Source organism: Scheffersomyces coipomensis (genome assembly GCF_036884675.1).
Source record: "Scheffersomyces coipomensis strain NRRL Y-17651 chromosome Unknown DFJ63scaffold_1, whole genome shotgun sequence".
Lineage (NCBI taxonomy): Eukaryota > Fungi > Ascomycota > Pichiomycetes > Serinales > Debaryomycetaceae > Scheffersomyces > Scheffersomyces coipomensis.
The window spans coordinates 2055122-2081290 of record NW_027042892.1 but is presented as its reverse complement, the minus strand read 5'-3'; the positions used below and the strand labels follow the sequence as shown (position 1 = coordinate 2081290).

The following is a 26169-nucleotide window of genomic DNA, read 5'->3' as shown; positions in this document are numbered from 1 at the left end:
TAGCGAAAAACGTTGGTCTATTTATGGTAGTGTTACCACGCTGCACTACCCTCGGCGAAGCAGTATTTCGGCGAAAATTATTCCTGATTTTTGAATCTCTATAGGGGGACAGTCATCGTCATGAGCAGCGTAAATAGTGAGATCTTTAATCAGTAAAGGCGGCATTGCATATTTCAGGTATAAGGAACCATCATCACAATCTTAAACATATACGTGGCAAATGTAGTGTGGAGTTAGATTTTGTTTGTATCACCATTTACCCAGGCGCAGTTCATGTCAATTCACAAAGATGAAATTAAACAACTACAATCAAATAGTTTATCGAAATTGTAAATTATGAATATAAAAAGCTAAATAAAATATAAAAATGGAACGAGCAAAACAGTGTGAAAATAAAATGTAAACAAAACTTCAACAATATACACAAACAGTAGCGACATGGAATATCACATTACAAAATATTTTACAAAAACATTGAATAATATACATAGGTAGTTTAGGGGAAACATAACAAATCTAAGTCTTTCTTGATGGACCAGTTTTGAAATCAGGTTTGAAATCAGGTTTCTTAGCTCCTCCACTTTTAATTTGGAATTTTGTTACAAGTGGAATATGATCAGATGGGAAAAATGCATTAGGAAATCCAATGTAATGACTAGCAAATTCTTCATCCACTTTACCTAATAAACCTTTAACTCTCAAAGTTGACGTTGAATACCAGATATACTCAATAACAGCTATGAAAGCTGGGGTATAATTTGTGAATGGTAATTCACCAATACTATCATATGCCGATCTCATTTTGAAATTATTACGGAATCCATCGACTGTAAAGTTACCATAATCTCTACCTTCTAAATCTTTATGCTTTAATACCGAACCTGTTGATAATAATTGATAAACAGCACTATCAACCATAGAATTGAAATCACCACTAATAATTAATGAACTATTTTTAATATCATCGTAAGAATTAGCATGATGAAATTTCTTTAATATACCTTGAAGCTCTTCAACCAAAATACCCACTTGAAGAGTTTTAACATCATTAAGAGCAGGATCCCAATGTAAATGAGTATTCACCACAAGAATTTTTTCCCCAGTTTCATTATGTTGTAAAAATGAAATTAATGCAATGTTATCTCTACTCATAAATCTGTTGAATATATCTTTGGTCTTCTTATATTTATCTGATCCCATACAAGTTGAACTGTATTCAAAATTTTGTTTTTGAAGAAGGTTGAACTTATTGGCTTTATAAAACGTGGCACAACCATCAACCTTCTTTGAATCAGCTTCACTCATAGTTTTTGATCTTGTCTTATTGAAAAATATACCTTTATAACCTCTTTCTTGTAATAATGGAGTCCAGAAATCGTAAAATGTTTTGGTTTCTACTTCTTGCATACAAACAATATCACAATCAAATTTCAAAATATCCTCCTTCAAAAGATTTCTTCTATATTCCCAATCTAATGCCCAAGATGGAGTATATTTATACATCTTTGTAGTAGCATAATGTTGACATAAAGTATTATATGATAACATAGTGAATGAATCAGGAGACTCAGTTTCATTGGCATATGCTTCTGGATTAGTTGCGGGATCTATTATTTCGCCATCATCTTCCAATAAAAGCCAAGGTCTTGGTTGAGGTGCAATTTGAGTTTTAAGATCTCTTAAATATTTTATAAATTCTTTGCTTCCCTTTTCAGCTATTAAATTGGCAAATATAGGATCTATAGGATTTCCTTCTATACCTAAAAATTGTAACTCAATCAAGTTACCAAATTCATTTGGTAAAGTTTCAATATTATTATCAAACAAATAAAGAAATCTTAAATTATAACATAATCCTAATTCAGGTGGAACTTGATTAATTTTATTATATGATAAATCTAATATTCTTAAATTCTTTAACTTTTTGACAATAGGTGGAATTTCAGTTAATTTATTATTATTAAGATATAATGATTCAAGAAAGTCATAATGAAATAACTTTGGAGATAAATGTACAAGACCTTGACCACTTAAATCTAATTGACACCATAATTGTAATCCTTGAGTTTTTATTCTCATTCTTTGTTCTTCTTGGAGATGGTCATCATCTTGAGCTTGGGTAACTTTTTTATTATACAATAGAGCGGCGTTAGTGGTTGGAGTACTAGAACCAGTATTAACAGGTTTTAATGTTTTCTCCAACTCTTCAACAGAATTTCTAGTAGCATCGACTAAGGTGGTTGGCTTTGTTTCAGTATAAGGATTCTTGAGCTTTCTTGAATTTGATGCGTAATGTCTAGCGTAATAATGAGGTATAGTAGCATTTCTTGATAATTGAGCTAATTGTAGTTGTTGTTGCCAATATGGAGTGCTTGGATTGTCTACATTTATAATCTTTTGTAAATGTGGTGGTGGAGGTGGTGGTGGTTGTACTTGTTGTTGTTGTTGGACTTGTTGCTGAACTTGTTGTTGTTGAACTTGTTGCACTTGTTGAACTTGTTGTTGTTGCTGAATCACAGCTTGTTGATTATAGAATTGCTGTTGTTGAGGTTGTTGTAAATGAGGTGGGCGGGGGATTTGTTGTTGTTGATACTGTTGTGGTTGCAATTGCCCTTGTTGTTGTTGAGGATTTTGTTGATATGGCAATTGAGGTTGATTTTGTTGTTGATTTTGAGGATATTGAGGGAAGAATTGTTGTTGTAATTGTGGTGGTTGACCTCTTTGATAATTATTATTGTAGATATTGGGGTTTATATCATTATAAGATTCATTTGGTTGATTGAATTGACCACCATTTACTTGTGGTTGTTGGGGTTGAGATTGCCCTTGAATTTGTTGCAATAATATTTGTTGTTGACCTTGTAGCGGGCCCAGTTGAAACTTTGAGTTTACGTTCATAATATTGCAGGATGGTCTTGTTCTCTAAGCGAACGTCATAAAATATAATGTTGACAGCACGTAATAAGTAATTTCAAGAATGATCTCTTGCCTTTCAATTTCTAAATCAAATTGCGCTTTGTTCTGCTTGATATATCTTCGATACTTTTCTTATATTCAAAGCAGACAATCAAAAAGAAGCAATATGATCTAGATCACTTAAGTAATACTTCTCTACTTTAACCTAATAAACTTGACGACTTTGAAAATTGAACGTTTAACTTGGATTTGTAGGGGGTTGTCTTTACAATTGATAATACCATCAAATCTTTAGTTGGAAACTTTTTTTTTCCTGGTCAACAAAATTTTGTACACTTTCGCACGACCTCTCTCAAATATTTAGGTGTTTATTATTATTATTATTATTATTATTATGTATAGTATAGACTACATACTAGAGGAATATGATCAGATGGGAAATGCTTATCAGGGAATCCAATAACCAGATTGGTATCAAGATATGACTCATTGACATTGCCTAGGACTCCAGAAACTTTGAAGTTGTTAGGACTAATAAATATGTGATCTATGTAATCAGAGAATTCTTTGGTATGACAAGTAAACTTTAGATCATTAGGTTTGATCAAAGTATTGTATGAACTAGTTAATAGAAGGGGATTATTAATTTCATTATCTTCATTCACGAATTGGTTGTCAGTACCATAATTGTAGGCTGAAAATTCAGGACATTCTTTAACATTGATTTTATGAGTTTTGTTATTATTTGAATCCAACAATCTATAAACACTGGAATTGGAATTGGAATTGAAATCTCCTGCAATGATGATATGAGGATCTTTGACGTCAATGAAATCAGTTAATGCATTCAATAATAACTTTGTTTGTAATACCTTAACGTCATTAAACTTTGGTGACCAATACAAGTGAGTATTTGCAACATAGATGGTTTTATTCGTATGCTTATCATGTAACTTTAAGATAAGAGCCACTGTGTTTCTAGATAAAAGTCTTTTACATAAATCATCTGTAAGTTGACATTTACCTTGAGAAGCTAATTCACCAAAATGCAATTCTAATTTATCTTGAACTTCAAATCTTTTACTATTAACAAATATGCTTACCCCATCCATAAAATCAGGAGGTTTATCACCCCAATAATCAGCTGGTGGTTTTCTGACAAAATAACTATCATAACCTTTGAGCATCATCTTCCAATGTTTTTTATAAATTGAACATTCCATTTCCTGGAAACACATTATATCACATTTAAGTTGATTGATGGTTTTATTTAGCAATGGGAATCTATAATGCCAAGCTAGAAAACTAGGAGCAACATAGCCAAATAGATTCTTGAAAGCATAATGTCGATTAAGCAAATTGAAGGACAGAATGGTTATTTCTTCATCTATATTAGTCTTTGCTGATTTTGATTCAATCCATTCTCTGAATTCCATTTTCGTATATTTGCGCATACAAGCACTACTACTCCAATAATATCTGTTTAAATGATTAACTTTCAACACTTTTGATGATAATAGTCGATTGGGAGAAACATGGTTGTACATATCTTGAACCAACAGCTCAAACGATCTATATATATACTAATGACAAGCTTTGTTAGAAATGGTATATGTATTTCAATAATCGTGTCATTCTCTATGTGATGATACTGCGTGGTTTTAGTGAAGCAAAACTCACTCCGCATTTTCCTCTCCGCTTATAAGGAACTGATTTTATTTTTAACTGAAAATAGCCATTTAAGTTACGGCACTTATTTCATCGTAAATACGATATGAACGCGTAATTTATTTATAATCTAAAAGGACTATTCGGTATCTATGATATCATTCATAAATTATTAAACCTTACTTCCCGGGGTTTGGCGCTCCTCCTTCCCTTCTCTTCCTTATTATAGTTCTATTTTCGCAGTAAAATCAAACCATTTACGTTAATTCTATTATTATTAAGGTTTAAATATTAAATCTATAGAATGTACTGCGTTAACTATGCTTCAAGATATTCCATCAACTCGGATAAGTCCGCTCTGCTTTTCATAAGTTTAGCCTTTCTTTCATCTGATAACGGAAACTTTAATAATTTCTTATTCAGTGACTTACAAAGACCTTTTGTAGCGAGACTACAAATATCACAATTACTTGCAACAGATGGACATATAACTTGTCCAAATCCCACCGTTAATGGATTTATGTCAGCCCAATACTTTTCTGGTAACCATTTCTCTAATTCTAATCTCGTATGTTCCGGACTCTTGGAGTTTTTAGGTACCCATCCCCACATTTGAGCTAGTCTATGAAGGTGAACATCTACTCCTATACCACTATTAATATTCCATCCATTTTGTAATAATAGATATCCCATTTTGGGACCGACCCCTGGAAATTGTACTATCTCCTCTATAGTTTTTGGAATGTCACCATTGAACTGAGCCTCCAACATTTCACACGTCTTCTTTATATAAACAGATTTACGATTATGAAAGCCAACTTTGTTAATATACGTATCAATTTCTGCTTCCGATAATGCCTTAATCGCCTCTAATGTTAAGCCTTCTTTATGGCCAAGTTCCATCATTCCATGGTGTAACTTCATCATAGCATCGTAATTCACTTCATCTTTGGTTTGAGATGATAACATCAACGATATCAACAACTGAAATCGATAAGTTCGAGGATTTCTTTCTTTGATATTTGGATTAATCGTATTTGGCATTCTTTCACAACCTTGAGTATCCACTGGTGCCATGAATAATTTTCTCATGTTGACTATATCATTATATATTTGAGACCAATTGTTAGGACCTATTGTTTCGTGCTCCTTGTCGACATACGGAAACACATTAGGACTCACTATTTTATTTTCTATTTCTACCTTTATATGATCTATTTTTCTATATTCATCTTCCTCTTGTTTGATACTCGTTAAACTTTGATTCACCTCTTCTTCGAGTTTAACATCAATTTGGGGAAACTCAAGTTTGACTTTTCTAAGTGGTGGTTCAACTGTAGCTTTAGAACTCACAGATTTCACTGCATCTATACATCTCTTGGTTCGTTTCATCGATGTATTAATAAACAATCTTTGATCATATGCATTATCATTAAACATATTAGATCATTAATCGTGTGCAGGAAATTGAAAATTTTATGAGTCAAACCATAATCAAGAAAAAAAAGCTTTTTAGAGGTCAATCGGAATGTGGAGTGGGATTTGACTCACACAAAAAATTTAGATTATCATATCAGATTGCAATCTATTCAACAAGATATAGTTAAGTGTTAAGTATATCAAACAAACACGGAGCATATCGCAAAAGTATGGCTGATGAAATAATACCCAACGGGTTTATGAAGTCGGAGTTCCAACCTGATTTGATTTCAAATCAACCTAAATCATCAAAATCAAAATCAAAGTCCAAAGCAAAATCACGAACTACCAATACAAAAACGATAAAGGCTCCAGGTTCAGTAAATGAAAGAGTTGCTCAAGCATGTGATAGATGTAGAGCTAAGAAAACAAAGTGTGATGGTAAAAATCCCTGTTATGGTTGTCTGTCTGTGGGTCTTGAATGTATTGTATCTGATAAGTTATCTAGAAGAGCTTTTCCTAAAGGTTATACAGAAACCTTAGAGGAAAGAGTACGACAATTAGAAGCTGAAAATAAGAAACTTCTCGGTATATTGGATATACGTGATGAACAGATTGGAATGCTTAATTCAGGTATAAGTGGAAGTGATAATCAACCAGATACCGATACTAAAGATGAGTTATTTGATGAAGTAACTAAATCGAATCTTAGTATACTTGAAAGTGAAAGCAGTGAAGATTTCCATCATCACCATGATGGGTGCCCCTGCGGATGTTCCAACCCTCATGCTGTCCACGAGAGACCCGTTTCAATAGCAGGTTCGCTTTATGAAGGTATTGATGCTCCTATATCGATTGCCAGTTCAATCAATTTAAGTGATGACGAAGAAAATGATGACGATAGGGAAAGTTTATTCTCATCTGATTTTGATTATCCTGGAGGGAACAATCAAAGGAGATATAATAGGGAAGTAAGTCCTGCTCCTGGAGCTTTTGCAGCCGCTACAGCTATTGCTCAAATGCAAAAAAATAAAATATTCCAACAACAACAACAAAAGTTAGAGAATGCAAATAGCAAACAACTGATGCTTACTTCATTGGTTGCTATTTCGATTCCTAGAAGTACAGAAGAAACATTATTTATTCCTACCTTATTAGCCAGAGTGTGTGAAGCTTATGGATATGACTCAAAGCCAGCTATATTAACCGCAAATTCTATTGCATCATTAAAAGAAATATCATTTGAAAGAAGTCCAACCGATATATCACTAAATATCAAGCAAGATCTAGAGAGAACTCTTATAAACAACGATGTTCCAAAATTAAATGAAGCGGATGCCCTCAATTTTATTCTTAATTTATTAAACTTACCAAATTCCAGAATCGATTTAGATCAATTCATCACTGTATATTTCCAAGATTGGGGTAATTCACTTCCTGTGATTGAGAAGGAAGGATTTTTGAAGAATTATATGGAATTGGTGGAAATATTAGAAACGGGTATTTATGTTAATTCTAGAGAACCAGCCTGTTCATTCGATCTGATTGAAAAATTTGGAGCTCTTATGATTTTAGTATTAAGTTTAAGTTTATTATCAAACAAACATTCCCACATAAGTGATAATGATGATCGATATGTTCAATATTTGAAGTATTATGATTATTTAATCCATGAGTTCATTAAACCCAACTGTATTATCACCAAACATTGTTCAATTCAATCACTTCAAATCCTTACCCTTGCATTACAATATTGTTTAGTAGTGGGTGATATAAATACATGTTATGATTTACGTGGTAGAGTTATCAGTATGGCTCAACAATTAAGATTACACAGATGTCCAGCTGCAGTGTTAGGATTATCAAGTGATGTTAATGATTTAAAACTTCAAAACATGAAACAAGCTGAAAGACGTATTTTATTCTGGTGTGTGTACTGTCTTGATGTTTATTCTTCATTTAACTTGGGTGTACCGAGACTTTTCAAAGATTTTGAAATTGAATGTGCTATGCCATTCGCAGGTAAAAATGATGATGATGATGATGATAATGTAAATATCTTAATTGTCAACAATACTAAATTATTAATTGTTGGAAAAGTATCAAAATATGCCTTGAGTATGATGACATACTGTAAAGTCTTGGGAACTGTCTTAGATTCAATTTTCTCCAGATATGATAATCCTGAAACATACAGTAAAGCTTTAAGTAGAGATAGAATTCTTGATTGTTGGAGAAGGGATTTGCCAACAGATTTAAAATTTGAGATTGATGTTAATGGTCTTTCACTTAAGGATCAAGCCACACAATATAACAAACAACAATTAACCTTAATGTTCCTTTACTATCATGCTAGGATTTTAATATATTTACCAATATTATCGAAATATGGTAACCATCACAATGTGGGTTTATCCAAGAAAGAACTGTTGCTTAAAGGAGAAGGTGATGTTGCAACTATTGTGTCTAGTATTAGTATGGTGCAACAATCATCAATTCAAATTCTTGAAGTGTTAAAGTATGTTAATGATACTACCAATCCATATTTATTACCTATACCTATCAATATACCTAGACAACAAGCTAGGTTTGCCCTTTTAGTGGCTAAAGGTAGTTTAGATTATCTTAAAGGTGGTCCATTATTTCAAAATCTGAAACAATTACTTTTAGATACAATAAAGGATTTGATTGAAGAGAGTAATTTGAATATTCCAGGTAGATTAAGTAGATCTACAGCAAAGATACTTGAATTATCAATCTTGAGTATTTTGGGACTTAATTTATCCAAGAATAAATTCGTGAAGAAGAAAGTTGCAGCCAATCATCCAATTACCAAAGTTGCCGTACCAAGAGACCCATATGGAATTGATGTCAGAAGCAGAGCACCAACTTCCAGACTTGCCAATGAGTTTACTGCTAATGACGAGTTACAATTATTACAACAAACCAATGAATTGTCAATGTCTTCAAGTTTGAATAGAATTACTTCTACTTCAAGTAACGATTTTGAATTTGGTAGTAATGACTATAGTGGAATCGATGACCCTGAAGGATTAGAACATATCTTGGAATTTGATCCATTTAAAGTTAATGTTAACAAATTATTAATGAATGACTTTGCAGCTGATGGTTCCCTCGGTCTTGTACCATTCTTAGATATGAATGATCTTGAAAATAATGATAATGATAATGAAATTAGAATGAATAATAATAATAATAATAATAGTAATAACAATGGAGATGCAAGTGAAATACCCCACCCTGAAATTAGAGGGATTTCGTTATTCGGAATGAACAACAACAACCAATGGCAATGATTTAAACTTACGAACGTGTATATATGTATGTAGACCTTGAAATATTGTAAAAATATATGTTTAAATATTTATTCGAGATTCGGAGCCGAATTTTTATTTTGCAACTGAAAAATAAAAAAAACTGGGGAAGATACAATGGAGAAAAAAGTCCGCTCCGTGGGCTGTTTCAGCAAATTAAATGCTATAAATAAGCAATCAAATCCCTTTCTTCTACTGGCTATTCAGGGTAATTGTTTGACATCACCAGCTAAAGATACTATCAATAGACAATTAAACAATATGACAACTTTTTCCAAGATTAATTTCAAGACTTTGAATTATAATTCATTTCGTCCTCATTATCCTCTGTCATTTTATAAGGTTTTAGTTGAATATGTCACTAAGGGAGATAGTGCCAAGATTCCGTTAGATAAGGCCATTGATCTTGGATGTGGTACAGGGGTGGCAACTTATCCATTATTGAATACTACTAAGGAAGTATTTGGTCTTGATTTATCTCCACTGATGATCAAGACGGCTGATTCATTGATTGATTCAAGATGCAAAGAATTAGGGATTGAAGATCATCCAAGAATTAAATTTAGAGCTGGTGCGGTGGAAGATTTCCTTTATACTGAATCTGGTGGAGCAAGAGAGATACCAGATGAATCAGTTGATTTGATAACTGCTGCCCAATGTATTCATTGGTTTAAAGATTATGATGCCTATTTCAAAAATTGTTATAAATTATTAAAAAAGGGAGGTACATTAAGTTATTTCTTTTACATTGATCCTGTCATTATTGATTTCAGAGTTGAAAATGGGAAATCTATCACTAAAGATGAAAAATTAGAAATCTTAAAAAGATCAAAAGAGTTATATCATAATTTCGTGTATAATGATCCCAGTTCAATGGGACCACATTGGGAAAATCCAGGTAGAAACATTCTTAAAGATTATTGTGAAGAAGTTAATAAGAGTATTCCTACTGAATTATATGATGATGTTAAAATCAATACATTCATACCAGATTTTGAAACAGGTAAAACTGTTCCTAATGATGAAGTTGATCTTGATTTAAAGAAAATGGATATACCTCTCAGTGGATTTGTTGATTATCTTACCACATACAGTGCCTATCATACCTTTAAAGATACCACTGGAGATCCAACTAACATATTAGAAACATATGTCAGTAATTTAGAAAAGGAATTTGGGTGGGATAGAAATACCACCAAGATTGATCTCGTGTGGAACACTGGATATACCTTTATGACCAAAAAGTAGACTTATTTAGATACATTACTCAATACATAACCCCCATAAGTTGATTGATTGACCATTGTAACATCGATGTTACCATGAAAGTGAAATAACCAGGGGCTAAAACTTTGTGCTGTAAAAAAAAATGATGATTTCCCCCAACCCCAACATTTGTTAGTGAGGATTTCTCAACACTGTTTCAAATTTGGTGATACATCATAATAATAAATAACAGCACCAAAAAATTGAAAATTTCACAATTCAAGATCAATTGTAGCAGCCACAAATAAAACTGGAAATTCAACAATTTTATTCCTTTGATTCTTCTTATACGACTCTAGTTAGATGGTGGTGATATAGCAGATATGTTATTAAGATTACCATTTCAAATAGTTATTTGGTCTTTCGTGACGTGGATTATCCTTTCCACAGTAATACCCCAAGCGTTACTGAAATATACTAATATTGAAATTCAAACTAATAAATATACCAGATCAGATTATCCCTACAACTCAATTACATCTCCAGTACCATTGCCGATTCAAAATAGTTCAGTTTACTTTATCATTGGACATCCTGACGATGAAGTGATGTTCTTTTCCCCCTCCTTGATTGAAATCTCCAAGGTTAAATATAACAATAATGTCAAATTAATATGTTTCTCTAATGGCGATTCAGTTGATGAATCAATGGGTAAGATACGATCCCATGAATTAGTTGAATCAGCTAGAATATTGGGTGTTCCTCAAGATAATGTTATCGTACTTCAAGATGATTTTAAAGATGGTATAAACATTGAATGGGATTCAGATTTAATAAAGCAAGCTTTATATGAAAACGTTGATTTTAACAATAATACTCAACCAAAAGTATTCATTACTTTTGATGAAAATGGAGTTTCAAACCATCCAAATCATATTTCATTATACTACGGAACCATCAATTTCTTCAATTCTTATTATTCAAATAAAGATAAATCATCATTACCTATCAAACATAAATTATTCGTATTGAAATCATTAAACTTTTGGGAAAAGTATAGTTTCACATTATTAAACAATGTTGAGTTATTTGTGGATCATTTATCAAAACTTTTGATTAATAATATTTTAAAAATTAATGTTAATATAAATGTTAGTTTCTTTAATAAAAAAGAATTAACTAGTTCATCTATCAAGTTTTATTCTGATTTAAACATGTTAAGTGTTAGTTATGCGGCCATGGCTTATGGTCATTTCAGTCAAATGGTTTGGTTCAGATACGGTTGGTTAATTTTAAGTCGTTATTTGACTTATAATCATTTAATTCAATTAATTTAATTTTAAAATTACATTCTCTCTATATATATACACACAAATATAATACATAATTAAAACAGTCTATGATAAATTTTTAAATCCAAATTGTTTCTGACACCAATTTGCTCCATGCTCGAAATATTCTTGTTTTGATACACTAATATTATCTAATACATCATTATTAGTAAGATTTATTCCACCTAACCAACTCATTTCATCTTTTTCAAATCCTTTATCTTCTCTTATTCTTACAAACCAATTCAGAGGCAATTCTCTTCTAAGTTCTGATAATAATCTATGCTCAAAATTCTTTAAATTAACTGATCCACCCACTACACTAATATTAGCCAGTAATAAAGGTCTAGTGATTTCGGGACATGCCATTATAGATTCAACTACTAAATCAGTAAGATTCTTTAATGGAGCACTTTGAAGAACTGCATTTGAAATGATCTCATTATTATCAAATAAAATCTCAGGATGATAATATGCTTCAGGAATAGTGAATCTTTCATCAGTTAATTTCAATAATTGAGTATCAGGTGTTATCTTAGTATTTTTAGTCTTCACAAACCCAGTTGTAGTAGTTTTAAAATCTGGTAATACAAATTCACATTGAAGTTTTTGTTTATCTCGTAATGCTTTTGAAAAATCATCCGTTAAAACAAACGTTTGTTCTTTAATATAATTAACTAAGATTGGATCGTCACTAATATCATAATGTCGGAATGAAATCAATTCTTTTAATAATCCATTTAATAATTTCCCTCCGATTGGTAATTTTCGTACTCCTTCCCAATAAATAGTTTGATAAATCATCGGTACAATCCAAGTGGAATTGAATCCAGAATCTATCACCAATACAAAATCGTTATTGCTGGATTTATTATTATCTTTGAATGGAACGAAAGGGACCAATGATGCTGGGATACATCTATAATACTCATTGAAACCATATTCCTCAAACACTATCTGATCAGTATTAGAGGATAGTTGAGGTAATTGAAACGGAGATTCTGTTAATGTTAGATGAGTAATGGAAGGATCAAATTCTTGATCTTTATTATGATGCAGTTTCTTTTTATGTGATTTGTTGCTGGTACCAGCATTTGCGGTGATTAATTGATCGAATGTATAATCCCATATTGGTTTTTCATTCTCCCATGATACTAAATGTCCCTGTTCATAAGGTCGTTTAAATTGAATACCTGATAAGTTATTTGAATGTTTTAAATATTCATTTCCTATATGAACTAACCCATCTTTGGTTTTTGTGATAGCGTTTTGAACTTTTATAGGACGTATATCACTATTTTCTCCTGTATTGAATCCAGCCTTTATATTATACGACCCATTATCTATTACAAGATATTGCTTCGACATACTAATGCTGGTTGAATCAGTATAATAATGGTATAATGGTTTAACAGTATTTAAATTTTTCGGTTTCGATATTTACAAAATAATTAAAGAAGTGGCATGGATGTTTTGGCATTTTTCTATCTCCAGATTTTAGAAATATTAAACTTTGAATTTATAAGTATTCAAATAGAAGTAGATAGATGAATTCACAGTAGAAATGTCAATTCCTCCAACACCGATACATCCAGGTCCTAATGAAGAAGTACATGAACTTCCACCAGGTCGTTTACCGGATAGTCTATTGGCAGATATAGACTTAGATGATGATGAAGATGATGATGATGACAAAGATGATATAGTGGTGACTGATCCACCAATTCAAGCATTATCTAAGTTAACCAATAGATTAAGCGACAGCTTAATGAATATTGATTCCGTCGACTCCGAAGTTAGTCTCGAAGAAATTGATTTAAAAGAAATGATTCAAATCACCTTACCATTCGATGAAGCTTATGAATTATTACAAACCCTGTTAAAAGAAGTTGAACCAATTTTCTTAACAGAACAACAACAAAGTAAATTAATCAATTATATTGATGAGAATCTATTAAAGATTCAAAGAAAGTTCATTAAACATATCTCAGATACATCAGAGGTGTATACCTTACAAGAATTATTGGATGAATTGCTAACTATAGTTAATTTGATTTTCACACCCATTGAAAAGAAAAATCCATTATTTGGTCAAGGTGAATACTATATTAAAATACTTGGGGATGTTGAAGATTACCTCAATCATTATCATACGTTATTTGATGAACATATTGATAGCATAATTCAACGATTTGATAATAATAGATTAATTCAATTCTTTATATTCTTTCAGAAATTAGATTTACAAATTTCATTATTGATGGATGGTTATACTGATATAAATCTGAGGAATCAGAAGATGAATTCAACTCAATTGGTGAGATTAATTCCTATAATATCAAGATTAAGAATCCTAATTATATATAAAGTTGATCAAGTAAGGTTGAAATTAACTAATTTATATGAAAATCAATCTACTTCTACGTCAACCAAACAAGAATCTAAGAGACTATTACACTTATTAGAGTTAGAGATAGGTCGACTATTTGAAGGTATTCTTGAAAGAAGTTCTTAATCATTTAATTTTTGCATCTATTTTTATAGCTTTTATATATGTATAATACGTTTTTTTTTGTTCTTCTTTCATATTTCGATCGTGCAGGCACCAAAAAGATTTTCCAATCTATATTAAATGTATATATAACTATATAGCAAATATAGAAGGTTATAGTACAGTTAATAACTATTTCAATATCACAATGTGGCCATTCACATCATCATCTGGTGGAAAAGATGCTTCAGAGTTAACTAAAGAATTACCTGATAATTTAAAACAGTTTTTCAATGAAGTAAATCCTGAACCAAATCATCAATCCATATTCGAAATATCACCACATCAGAAGAGAGTAAATGAAGTTCTAAAAAGAGAAGATGATTTGAAACGACCATATGATGATGAATTCTACAAATACAAACAAACAGAAAAGGCAAAGAAAGCGTGCTCCATAAATTGTTCTGAAGTAAATCTGCAAATATTAGAGTGTTTCAAAAATTGGAATTATACTAGTTTTGATACTCCATGTTCAAAAGAAATTGCTGCCACTACTAAATGTCTAGAGGTTCAAAAGAACGCATTCAAGAAGTTACATTATGATGAATGTATAAGTATAAAACAGTGTAACCAAATCAGATATATTATAGATAAAATGTTCACTGAAAATTTCGGTCAATTAGGGAATGAAATAAATGATCAAACTCATAAGAAATTCGATCAAGATTTAGATAAAGTGTTTTGGAAGATATGGAGATAGAGAGATAATTATAGATCCATTGTACATATTAAACGAATCAAGTCATAATTGTCTATTATCACGCTATATACGAAAACCATCATTGTTCTTGTAAATAAATAACTTATATCACACTCACTAAATCATTCCATAACGCCAATTTCTCATGATGCTTCAAACTTGTCACTAATCCTGATGTATTAGGGAATACAAATATTTTAACTTGTTTATTGTCGATCTTGGCCTTCAAGTTCTTCAATATTATATTATACATTCTAACTTCTTCAATCAATCTTTCACCTTGATTGATTTCTTGTTCACCCCAGGTAAAATTCAACTTGGTTAACTTGAATTTCTTAATATTTAATTCATTAGTCATATACTTGATAAACATTTCCCATATTCCCTTCCCAATCAATATAATATAACTTGTATTACTATAATTGAATTCATCAATTAATCGCGGTATATTATCAAGCTTCTCTTGTAAAGATAACTCTTGTGCAGTTTTTGTACATCGTAAAACCAAATCAGTAAATCCAATCTTATATTTGATGATATCAAAGTCATGATGAGGTTTCAATGAAGACTTTCCATCCTTCATAATATCCTTTAACAATTCATCTTCTTTGATGTTCTTATCGATATAATCAGGCTCAATTCTATTAACAACCTTAATAAATAATTGAGATTCATTAAACAACTTCCAGAAGGAATTGGTGAAGTGGGCATAATGATGTTGTCGTACTGATGATTCAACTCCAGGATTATAGCCTACAAACAATAATATTTGATCTTTAGTTAATGAAGGCTGCAAATCAGGATATGATTGTGATGAACTGGAGCGCGTTGCAATCTCATTCTGGGGTTTAACACTCTTCAACTTCTTTTTAACAGTGTGAACTTTGGTTACTTTGGATATTTGGTTAGAGATGCTTTTCTTTGGCAGTACAACATCGTCATTGTATCGGAATTGTTGAAGTTTACTCTTTAAATTTTGATTATTCATTATAGCCTCTGAAGTACCGTAACATCAATTATAAATAATTTGAACCGCTAAATATTTTTTTGGTGTCGCAAATACAAAAATGTGTTGGGTATACAATCGTTAACGACATCTAAAGTATCACGAATAGAATCCATTGTGGAATTGATAATTATATGACATGGTAGATGATTCCTCGTCATTTGGGTTTTCTATCTTAGAAAAGCCAGTGTCTCCAATCACAAAGGATGGAATAAGGCTGAATTCAACTCCCAAAACATTTATTGATGGTGAAAACTCTCCCATCGATCCAACTTATATCCAAGTAGATTATAATGAAGAAATACGACAGCAATCGACTCCATCAGTATCTAATCAACCCAATTTACATTCAATCCTAAAGAGTAGTCCTAGTAATGGTATTCAAGAAGGAATTGATACATCACTACTGGATTCCTTACTTGATAGACATCCCGAGTTAAAACTAGCAAGAGGTAAACGTGGATACAATCCAGTAAAAGGGGCTAGAGTGATATTTTCCCCTACCAAAGAGATATTATCTTATAGAACTGATTATTTTGAGGATGGGGCTGATGATAATTCTAGCTATTTAAGAAACATAAAACAAAAGCATAACGTATATCATGATTCTCTTGATGATGAGAATGAAGAAACTGAAGATCAATTAAGTTTAGATTTGACTAAAGAAGTAATGGATAAGAGTCAACTCACCAACAATGGAAACAGTAATAAACTTGTTAATCGATTAATGACTGATGCAAATATTCCATATGTGCTATCTTTATATTTACAATTATTGGTTAATCTTTTATTGATATCAATTGTATTATACCTCATATATATATTCATCACCACTATCAAGGAAGATATCAATCAGAAATTATCCATTTATATCTCAGATGCGATAGAAGAAATTTCGTTATGTTCTAGAGAGTATTACAGCAATAAATGTTCAATTGAGGATGGCAATAAACGAGTTCCTGCTTTGGAGCCATACTGTACAGAATGGAGCAAGTGTATGAATAGAGATCCTCAATTAATAGGGAAATCAAAATTAACTGCCGAAACTTTCGCTGATATAATTAATGGATTTGTTAAGCCGTTGAGTTGGAAATCATTATTTGTGATAACCTTATTATTATTTGGAAGTTTAATAATAACCAACGTTGCGTTTGGTACTTATAGAAGTGCGTCCCATGTTAAAGACCAAAATCAGTCCCCTGATGATAATGATAAGAAAATTCAACTTTTGGAACTTCGACTCAAGGAGCAAGAAATGTTGTTACTTGAATATAGAAATGGTTCATCTTACAATGATCAAGCATCTGCCAAGAGAAACTCGTTCAAGTTGGAATCACCGTCACATATAAATAGATACTCCAGTTAAGATGACACTTGGCTGATCTTAGGTAATATTCTTTATTGTATAAACGTCATATTAGTTAATCATATATATTTTTTTCATGTAATAGTAATTTGTTGCATTGTCATGTCCTAATTAGGAAAGTTTTTCGATACAAAAATTATCATTGCGAAATGTATCAAAAAGACATATATTACATCAAGGATGATTCAATTTTAAAACCTATATAATCATGCTATTATGGACCTTTTTAAACTATCCAATGTTTAAAGATGTAGTAGAGACTTCTTACTAAGACTATATAATGTCACAGTTGAGAAATCCGTTTACTCCAGAATCAGACTTATCCGACCCATTCAGTGATAATAATCAAAATGATAAATTCGAAGAAGAATCATATTCTTCAGGATCTGTTCATGGAAGCAAGAAAGAACAAACAGATTCAAGTTCAGGATCAGATAAGGATACCGAAGAGTCAGCAAAGAAAAATGTGTTCATGTTTGTTAAAAGATCTGATATACCTTATATGATTTTTGCCAGTTCATTAATGGCAGCATCAGCTGTTGCAACTCCGTTACAAACTGTTATGTATGGTAATATCTTTAGTAAGTTAAGTGACTACTTTTTAGGCGATATTGCAACCCTTGGAGAATTCATTAGTCAAGTTAGATTATTGTGTGGTGCTATTATGATTATTGGTGCTGGTAAGATGGTATTTACATTTTTAGGGGTCTTCTTTTGGATGAAATTTGGCGAGAAACAACAAACAAGAGCCAGAAATGCATTATATGCTCAAGTATTTGATAGGAAAGTGGAGTGGTTTGATACTAAAGCAAACCTTATGGGTGAAGTATCCCAAGTTAATCGTTGTGTGGAAGAATTAAGATCAGGAACTTCTGAAATTATAGGTTTATTAATCCAAACCATTGCTTCAATTATTGCTTTACTTATCACTTCTTTTTACCATTCTTGGTCTTTAACATTGGTTATTATGGCTAGTACTCCAATCATGGCTGTAGTTGGTTGGTTTTTTGGTAAGTTAACTTACATGAATCAAGAAGTTGAAAATGAAATAACCGCTAAAGCTTCAAAAATCTTAGATTGGACTTTAGTTTATGGAACTGTGGTGAGATTATTTAATGGGAAATACGTCGAAATTGTTAAATTTAATAAATTAGTTGATAATTCTGCAAAAGCATTCTTTAAAGTTTCCAATGCCATTGCAGCAAATGGAGCATTATTACGTTCATTATCTTTGTTGATGTTTGTTCAAGGATTTTGGTTCGGAAATTCTATGATTAGACTCGGAAAACTTGAGATTAATCAAGTGTTTACTTGTTTCAGTTCTTGTTTAATGCTTGGTGCTTCTATTTCAGATCTTGGGGGTATTTTAGCTACTTTAAATAAAGCCCATGCAGCAGCTGGTAAAATTGATAAGTTTCTTGATACAAAGGATAATGTCGATAAATCCCCTCAACTTTATCCTCAAAGATGTTATGGTGATATTCAATTTCAAAATGTTGTATTTCAATATGCTAGTAGACCAGAAAATGTATTAAAGGGGACAAGTTTCAAATTAATGCCAAATGAGTTAAATTTTATTATTGGTCAATCAGGTTCAGGTAAATCAACAGTAACTCATTTATTAATGAAATTGTATTCTCCAACATCAGGAAGAATTAAGGTGGATGGATTTGATATTTCAACAGTTAGTCAAAAATGGTTGAGTAACAATATTACACTTGTTCTTCAAAACTCGGTAATTTTTAAACAATCGTTAAAAGATAATATTGCTTTGGCGGTTTATAACAGGTTTGATTCTTTACATGATGTTCCAGATCTTCTTATTGATGACGCTTGTAAGTTTTCTTTATTGGATGAGGTAATTGATGGCTTAGATGATGGGTTAAATACCAAGATAAATCAATCAACTTTATCAGGTGGTCAACAACAAAGATTAGCTATTGCGAGAGCTAAGATAAGAGATACACCAATTCTTATCCTTGATGAAGCTTTCAGTGCTCTTGATAATAAAAACAGAGATTTGTTATTTTCCAGAATCAAAAAATGGAGAAGAGGAAAAACTACCATTATAATTACTCATGAACTCAGTCAAATAGAACCAACTGATTATACAGTGTTAATGGAAGATGGTATAGTTAAACAACAAGGTCCTTTCTATACGATGGAAAATTTTGTATATAATGAAGAAAAAGTCGATCCTATAGTTGCTACCATTTCAGAAAAGGCGATTAAAAGGGCTAATAGAGAATCAGTGTATGATTATAAATTAAATCCAGTTATTTTGAAAGATCTTGAAAAACAACAAACCACAAAAGATGATAAAGAGAAAAAGGAGGAAGATGAAGTTATGGGTGTTTTGGCCATTTTGAAGTATTGTAAGAATACTATGGATAGAAAGGATCTTATAGTTATTGGTTTGATCTTCTCTGTTCTTGCTGGTGGAGCAGGTCCTGTATTCTCATATTGTTTTTCGCAGCTATTAAATAATATGATGAACACTGCTATTGGTGTTGAACATGTTAATTCTGCTTTGATAAAATGGTCCTGTATTGTTATTGGTGTAGCCATCGCTACTGGTATAGTCCATTATCTTTCCCAATACATTCTTTCTATTGCTGGTGAAAAATGGATTATCAGTCTTAGGAAGTTGTGTTTCACAAGAATCAATGAACAAGATATGAGTTATTTTAACAATAATGAGAAGACAAAACCAGCAGAAATAACTGCTCTTTTAATGAATGACACCCGTGATTTAAGAGCTTTAGTAACTGAATTTATATCTGTCGCTATTAATTTAATTGTGATGTTGTTAGTTGGTATCATATGGTCTACAGTTATAGGATGGAAGCTTTCATTAGTAGGTCTTTCATTTGTTCCATTGATTTTGATTATAACCAGAGTATATGGTATGTTCTTACAATCTTCTGAACATAAATATAAATCCAGTATTGCAAAGTTGGAAAATCACAATCATGAAACTGTCAGTTGCATAAAATCTATCATTCTGTTAAACTTATACACTTATTTTAAGGAAGAGTATGAAATTAGAATTTTCGAAGTCAATTCAATTTCTGTTATAAGAGCTGCACATACTGCATTTGGTCTTGCTCTTTCTGAGCTCTGTAATGCTATAGCTACGGGTGTTATCTTATATTATGGTATGGTTCTAGTAGGAAATCTTGAGTACACAAGAGATCAGTTGTTAGAAGTGGTTACTGTGTTAACGTTGACCATGACTAATGCAGCTGGTTTACTTAATCAAATTCCTGAAATTGCCAGAGGTCAAAGGGCTGGTACCTTTATTATCAAATTGTTAGAATTACAACCTTCACAAGTTGAAATTGGTGGTGAGATTAAACCTGTAAGATTAAGAGAGCCAGTTATACTGTTCAAAAATGTGAATTTCTCTTATGGTTCTGGAGTGAATGTGTTGAAGAACATATCTTTTGAAATTCACAAGAACGAAACGGTGTCCATATTAGGTGGATCTGGAAGTGGTAAATCAACTGTTACTTCATTATTAACAAGGCTATATGGTGGTTATAACGGTGATATCTTTGTTTCCAATTTCGATCTTAAGAAATTGGATATTGACTGGTTGAGAGAAGCTATTAGTGTAGTTCCACAATTTCCTAGATTCTTTGAAGGTACCATTCGTGAAAACTTACTATATGGATTAAATCCTCAAATGCAAGTTTCAGATGATGATATCTATGAACTGTTCAAGATTTCCAATATGTATTCCTTAGTTGTCTCCTTACCTGAAGGTTTGAACACGAAAATTGGGGAAGGTATGAATGCTTTAATGTCAGGTGGGCAGTTGCAAAGATTAGCTATAGCTAGAGCCCTTGTGAGGAATCCTAAAATTTTGATATTGGATGAATGTACTTCAAACTTGGATCCAGAAAATAAGAAAATGATAGCTGAATTGATTCAGGAAAAACTTATGGGTAAATACACTATTTTATTGATTTCCCATGATGTTGATATGATGAAATTTTCTAGATTGGTGGTATTACAACAAGGAAGAATAGTAGAGCAAGGTCATTATGACGAACTTTACAGTAAAAGGGGAGAATTGTACAAAATTACCAATGGAATAAATTAACAAAATCGTATCATTTAGCTAAAATCAACTTCTACTTCTTTATTAGATATATATGTATAAATAAATTATAATTTAACACAAATGTAAGGTATTTCAACATCTTCACCAGTTTTATCATCAGCACAAATTTCGAAAATCAAGTAGTTAACATGTTCTGGTATATCTTTTTTACTCACTTGTTTAATCAAATCAGTTAATTTAAGACCTAATCTTTCCTTAACTTTCTTTGGTGGATAAAATGAGGCATATAATAAGGAAACACCATATGATAACATACTAATTTCTAAGCCTTCCTTTTCTTCAAAATGAGTAAGTAACTCTTGTAATGTAATATCACCTTCCAATTCAAATCTATCCCAAATTTGATCAAAAGTCTTATCATTATATTTACCTTGAGCAGATTTAATTGGTTCCGAGAAACCAATGAAAGGTAATGCCAAGTTAATGAAACCATTCTTATATTGTTCTATATCATCATTCTTTGCAGCAACCTTATATAATTCCAAACAAACTAACCCAGTCACTAATGCAGTTGTAGTAGCAATGGCTGGAATAATCTTACCAGCAATAAATTTAGTCTTGGAAGCATCAGCAGGTTCGATGGAATAATTCAAAGCTCTACAATTAGAAGCAGCTGTTATGAACTCAATATGGTGGTTGGTATCATCATCCTTTTCAAATTCAACTGGAATTAATCTATAACCAGCTAAAGTGCTTGGTTCAGGTAAAGTAGCAGCAATCTTATTGACTTCTTCAGTATCACCTGATCCAGAAAGATTATTAGCTTGTTCTTCAGCTTCAGCATCAGTAGCAGCAATAGTTACACCTGATTTTGGAGTGAAAGGGGCAATGTGAGTGGAATCTAAAGTCTTCTTATAGTCTTCAAAACTATATTCAGGTGCTTTTAATCCATAGATATAAGCTAATAAATGAGCACCACCTGAGATGAAATTGAAATGATCAGTATTATTAATATCAAATACTAAAGCTTCTGGAGCTCTTTTTGGACCTGACCAAAATGGTGCACCTTGTGAGGTCTTGGCATCTTTAGGGAAATTATATAACAATTGTAATATTTCATGACTAAATTTATTTTCAAATTCTTGTCTTGCCCACTTGATACAGTCATCAAAGGAGTAAGGACGTTTGTTTAAATAAGCTGCAATATTTTCAATAGTACCTTTAACATCTGGACTTTGCTTTAATGTTTGTTCCACGTAATTTGGTTGACTTAAGTATAAATTAACGGTTTCTGGAGAATCAGCAAAATAACCTTGGAATAAAGACTTGGCCCAAGCAATTGTATGATCAATTTTATTTGGGAATGATCTTAACGTACATAATGGAATAGATTTTTCTGGAGGATCTTGTGAAGATGAATATGATTCAGTCAAGTTTGGGATGATGACTTGGGTGTTACCTTTGGTACCTAAAGTTCCTGATTCCAATAATGCCTTTTTATAAAAGATACAACGACGATCAACATATGTTCTAGCATCGACATTATCTAATGCATTGGTGACAAAGTCTAATTGTCTCCAAAAAGCATCGTTAAATATATCTTCGGTTTCAGCACCCACTTTATCAAGTTTAGATTCAATTTTACCAATTAAATCAGGATTCATATGTTGGACTGCTCTAGCGGCAACTTCAGATTTATTACTTCCAACATCTTTTGGTCTGAATAAAAATTGACGATTTAAATTTGACTTTTCAATGGAATCATTATCAGTTACAATAATTTTACCATTTGGACCTGAACCAAGACCCATCATAGCCCAATTTTTTAACATTTCACATCCAATGGCTCCTGAACCAACTAAAAATACTTTAACATTTGAAAGATCTTCATGGAATTGTTTACCAAAGACTGCGATTTGTCCATCATATCTGGTACCAAGAGGTTTAGTGACTTCAGCATTTCTTGGATATTTATCAGCAGGAGGTAATGATTCTAATGAATCAAAATATAACCATTGTTTAACTGGACCGAATTTTGACGAACAATTCTTTAAAACTTCTTGGGCGATTAAACCACCATAGAAGGCAGAAATACCTGGGATATCACCTCTAGCTTGATATGATAATTCTTTGATTATTTTTTCATTTAATTTTTCTTCGCCTAAAACAGTTGGATATTGAGATGCAACTTCTTCGGCCAATCTGAAAAATTCATTTGCATCTTCTTCATGGAACGATCTTGGTAATTGATTGTGTCTTGTCTTGAAAGCATGTAAGGCTTGAAATCCAATATGTAATTGAGCAGGTCTATCGAATTTACCGAAATCAGAAATCACGTATTCTGGGTTAGCCAATTGTTTAACTAATGGTTCAAATTTCAAATCTTTTGGAACTTTAACTTGAGTGTAGACTCCACTTCTAAGATATTTACCATAACTTTCATCAATTTTAATCTTAAAGGCGTATGGGCCTAAAACTTCAATCTTATGAGGATTTCCATCATTTAATTTTGGCATTCCATCAACTTCAGCAAATTTAACAAAATCACCATCTTCTAATCCATGTCTATTATCATCAAGCATAGTAACAGTTCCATCAGCTTCGATATCGGAAACAATACCAGTATGAGGTTCTTCACCGGTTTGATCAATGACAGTAAATTTTTCACCGAAATCAACAAATAATTGACCGAATAAACCTCTAACATCAGCATTAATATATCCAATATTGTGTTGATGAGTAAAAGTGTTAATTCTAACTTGTTCTTCCAAGCTTATGTTTGTAGACACGATACATTTGAATTCAGCTAAAGTTTCTATATTTAAATCGGAAAGGACATTAATTGGAACGTATTGATTTAATTCTCCTAATCTTGGAGCAGAAACTTCAGCTCTTGGTTTACCAACATCACTACTTTCTAAGAAGAATTGACTTGATAAATCTTGTATTTCAACTGGTTCTGGATCATATAAAGCCAATGATTTAACCCCAGCAAGGGCAACGTTTTTGGCGATTTCAATACCTAACCCTTTTAAACCGATTATTAACACATTGGCGTTTTGCATTTTAAGCATGGCTTCTTTACCCAAGACATACAATTGTCTGGAGTACAATCCTTCATCAATTTCAGGAGTGTCAACTTGCATACTTTCAGCCATCTTGATTAATTCTTATTATGGTCAATCAAATGATGTAATTATATATATAGTTATGACAAATTATATATATGAACAATAGAGATTACGATTCATTTTGAATTACAAATTTCTGGATGAGAAACTCAAAATTGCCACCTCTGGGTTATATGCAGGTGTGTTATTCACGTGACCAAAAGGTTAACTCTCTATCTTGAAAGCAATTAAAATTGAGGTTTAATGAAATTCTGACTATACCTATTCTGGATATGCTTGTTCAAGCTATAATAGGATGCATGTAAAAGTGGGAGTAAAGTCAAATGAAGATTACCAAAAGTAGTAAATAAAGTGGAGACCAGTTTTCGCGGCCATATTAGTTTGCTGGCAAAGCCAATTTTTGAAGGGCGAAGCTAAAAAAGAGAACTCAGAGTCCAAAAAGAGAAAAAATTTAGAGTGAATGCAACATTTCATACTAAAGGTTTATAATGTACTAATATTGGAAACTTTAGCAACAATGTTATTTAACATATTGCGTGTAGTCTGCAGATTTATGTAGCAGCAGGTAAGGTGAGAAAGGGAAAGGGAAAGAGAATGAATGAATGAATGAATGAAAAAAAAAAAATACATTAAATGAGAGTTACAAATAGACAAATCAACACCATCATGATACGTTCTATTATTATTATTATTATTTAAGAAAGTTTCTAGAATTATCTTCTGTTAAGGGTTTATCTTCTTTAGTAATTTGCAAAGCCAATATATATGATTTTACAAAAATAATAGTAGCGAGATGTCAATGGATATGGGGGTTGTACACCTGTTTCTAACCTGTAATTTTTTAGAAACTAGGCAAATATTATTTTGAATCCTCAAATAATAAATTTATTTTTTAGTATGGTACTTATGTTATTTTTTTGTTTCATTCGAAAATAAAATAAAAAAAAAATACAAAAATAAAAAAACTTTAATTTTCTGGGAACTTTAACACAGCCAAAGAAATGATTACGGGAGTTATTACACACAAAAAAAAAAACATCTTTCATTAAAAAAAAAAAGTGTTGTTGACACATTTACGAGTTTATGAAAAAAAAGAAATCAGATAAATTATAGGAAAAAGAAAAGAGAAGAAAACATCAGTCAGTCAGTGTAGAAATATCAATATCAATATCAATTAGTTATGTGTGTAGATGTGTGTAATATTGTGTGAATGTGTGTGTGTGTTATTTGTTTGTTTATTTGTTTATTTGTTTGTTTGTTTGTTTGTTCCCTCTTACAATTTAATTAAACCTTTTTTTTTTTTTTTACTCCACTCATGACGACCACCCTCTTTGATTTACTTTCGTTTCATATCCTTCCGCATATCAATGATTTCTTTTTAATGTATTTGATAGTTGACCAGGATTTGAAGTATGATTAAGTCCTAGTTATAGTAGAAGGAGAGATAATACAGTTTATGGCGATAATTTGC

The 26169-nt window shown here is 31.6% G+C and overlaps 13 protein-coding genes across 13 annotated transcripts; 7 read left to right on the top strand and 6 right to left on the bottom strand. All coding sequences in view use genetic code 12, as the record gives it.

Moving 5' to 3' along the window:
* Positions 1-253: 253 nt before the first annotated feature.
* On the bottom strand, positions 254-3103 carry CCR4 (CCR4-NOT core exoribonuclease subunit). Its single transcript, XM_064907661.1, has one exon. The coding sequence runs from the start codon at positions 2896-2898 to the stop codon at positions 517-519; it is 2382 nt and encodes a 793-aa protein (XP_064765088.1). The 5' UTR covers positions 2899-3103; the 3' UTR covers positions 254-516.
* Positions 3104-4683, bottom strand: DFJ63DRAFT_33120 (glucose-repressible alcohol dehydrogenase transcriptional effector). Its single transcript, XM_064907657.1, has one exon. It carries the CDS (start codon positions 4461-4463, stop codon positions 3309-3311), a length of 1155 nt encoding a protein of 384 aa, XP_064765087.1. The 5' UTR covers positions 4464-4683; the 3' UTR covers positions 3104-3308.
* A 219-nt stretch (positions 4684-4902) lies between these two features.
* Positions 4903-5976, bottom strand: NTG1 (bifunctional N-glycosylase/AP lyase; the record flags this gene model as incomplete). Its single annotated transcript, XM_064904640.1, has 1 exon — positions 4903-5976. The coding sequence occupies one exon, from the start codon at positions 5974-5976 to the stop codon at positions 4903-4905; it is 1074 nt and encodes a 357-aa protein (XP_064765086.1).
* Positions 5977-6263: 287 nt separating this feature from the next.
* On the top strand, positions 6264-9320 carry CAT8 (DNA-binding transcription factor; the record flags this gene model as incomplete). Its single annotated transcript, XM_064907369.1, has 1 exon — positions 6264-9320. One exon carries the CDS (start codon positions 6264-6266, stop codon positions 9318-9320), a length of 3057 nt encoding a protein of 1018 aa, XP_064765085.1.
* Positions 9321-9599: 279 nt separating this feature from the next.
* Positions 9600-10586, top strand: DFJ63DRAFT_310891 (uncharacterized protein; the record flags this gene model as incomplete). The annotated part of the gene is made up of 1 exon (XM_064905664.1): positions 9600-10586. One exon carries the CDS (start codon positions 9600-9602, stop codon positions 10584-10586), a length of 987 nt encoding a protein of 328 aa, XP_064765084.1.
* A 341-nt stretch (positions 10587-10927) lies between these two features.
* DFJ63DRAFT_310890 (N-acetylglucosaminylphosphatidylinositol deacetylase) lies at positions 10928-11881 on the top strand (the record flags this gene model as incomplete). Its single annotated transcript, XM_064905663.1, has 1 exon — positions 10928-11881. The coding sequence occupies one exon, from the start codon at positions 10928-10930 to the stop codon at positions 11879-11881; it is 954 nt and encodes a 317-aa protein (XP_064765083.1).
* A 57-nt stretch (positions 11882-11938) lies between these two features.
* Positions 11939-13639, bottom strand: DFJ63DRAFT_316985 (uncharacterized protein; the record flags this gene model as incomplete). The annotated part of the gene is made up of 1 exon (XM_064906753.1): positions 11939-13639. Exon 1 carries the CDS (start codon positions 13241-13243, stop codon positions 11942-11944), a length of 1302 nt encoding a protein of 433 aa, XP_064765082.1. The 5' UTR covers positions 13244-13639.
* On the top strand, positions 13342-14482 carry DFJ63DRAFT_33125 (TFIIH complex subunit). Its single transcript, XM_064907659.1, has one exon. It carries the CDS (start codon positions 13440-13442, stop codon positions 14388-14390), a length of 951 nt encoding a protein of 316 aa, XP_064765081.1. The 5' UTR covers positions 13342-13439; the 3' UTR covers positions 14391-14482.
* A 92-nt stretch (positions 14483-14574) lies between these two features.
* DFJ63DRAFT_310887 (uncharacterized protein) lies at positions 14575-15126 on the top strand (the record flags this gene model as incomplete). The annotated part of the gene is made up of 1 exon (XM_064905662.1): positions 14575-15126. The coding sequence occupies one exon, from the start codon at positions 14575-14577 to the stop codon at positions 15124-15126; it is 552 nt and encodes a 183-aa protein (XP_064765080.1).
* Positions 15127-15229: 103 nt separating this feature from the next.
* Positions 15230-16114, bottom strand: DFJ63DRAFT_333213 (uncharacterized protein; the record flags this gene model as incomplete). Its single annotated transcript, XM_064907819.1, has 1 exon — positions 15230-16114. One exon carries the CDS (start codon positions 16112-16114, stop codon positions 15230-15232), a length of 885 nt encoding a protein of 294 aa, XP_064765079.1.
* A 157-nt stretch (positions 16115-16271) lies between these two features.
* Positions 16272-17498, top strand: DFJ63DRAFT_310885 (uncharacterized protein; the record flags this gene model as incomplete). Its single annotated transcript, XM_064905661.1, has 1 exon — positions 16272-17498. One exon carries the CDS (start codon positions 16272-16274, stop codon positions 17496-17498), a length of 1227 nt encoding a protein of 408 aa, XP_064765078.1.
* Positions 17499-17970: 472 nt separating this feature from the next.
* On the top strand, positions 17971-21606 carry HST6 (ATP-binding cassette alpha-factor transporter; the record flags this gene model as incomplete). The annotated part of the gene is made up of 1 exon (XM_064907368.1): positions 17971-21606. One exon carries the CDS (start codon positions 17971-17973, stop codon positions 21604-21606), a length of 3636 nt encoding a protein of 1211 aa, XP_064765077.1.
* Positions 21607-21638: 32 nt separating this feature from the next.
* On the bottom strand, positions 21639-25147 carry UBA1 (E1 ubiquitin-activating protein). Its single transcript, XM_064907660.1, has one exon. It carries the CDS (start codon positions 24723-24725, stop codon positions 21672-21674), a length of 3054 nt encoding a protein of 1017 aa, XP_064765076.1. The 5' UTR covers positions 24726-25147; the 3' UTR covers positions 21639-21671.
* Between the last annotated feature and the right edge of the window lie 1022 nt (positions 25148-26169).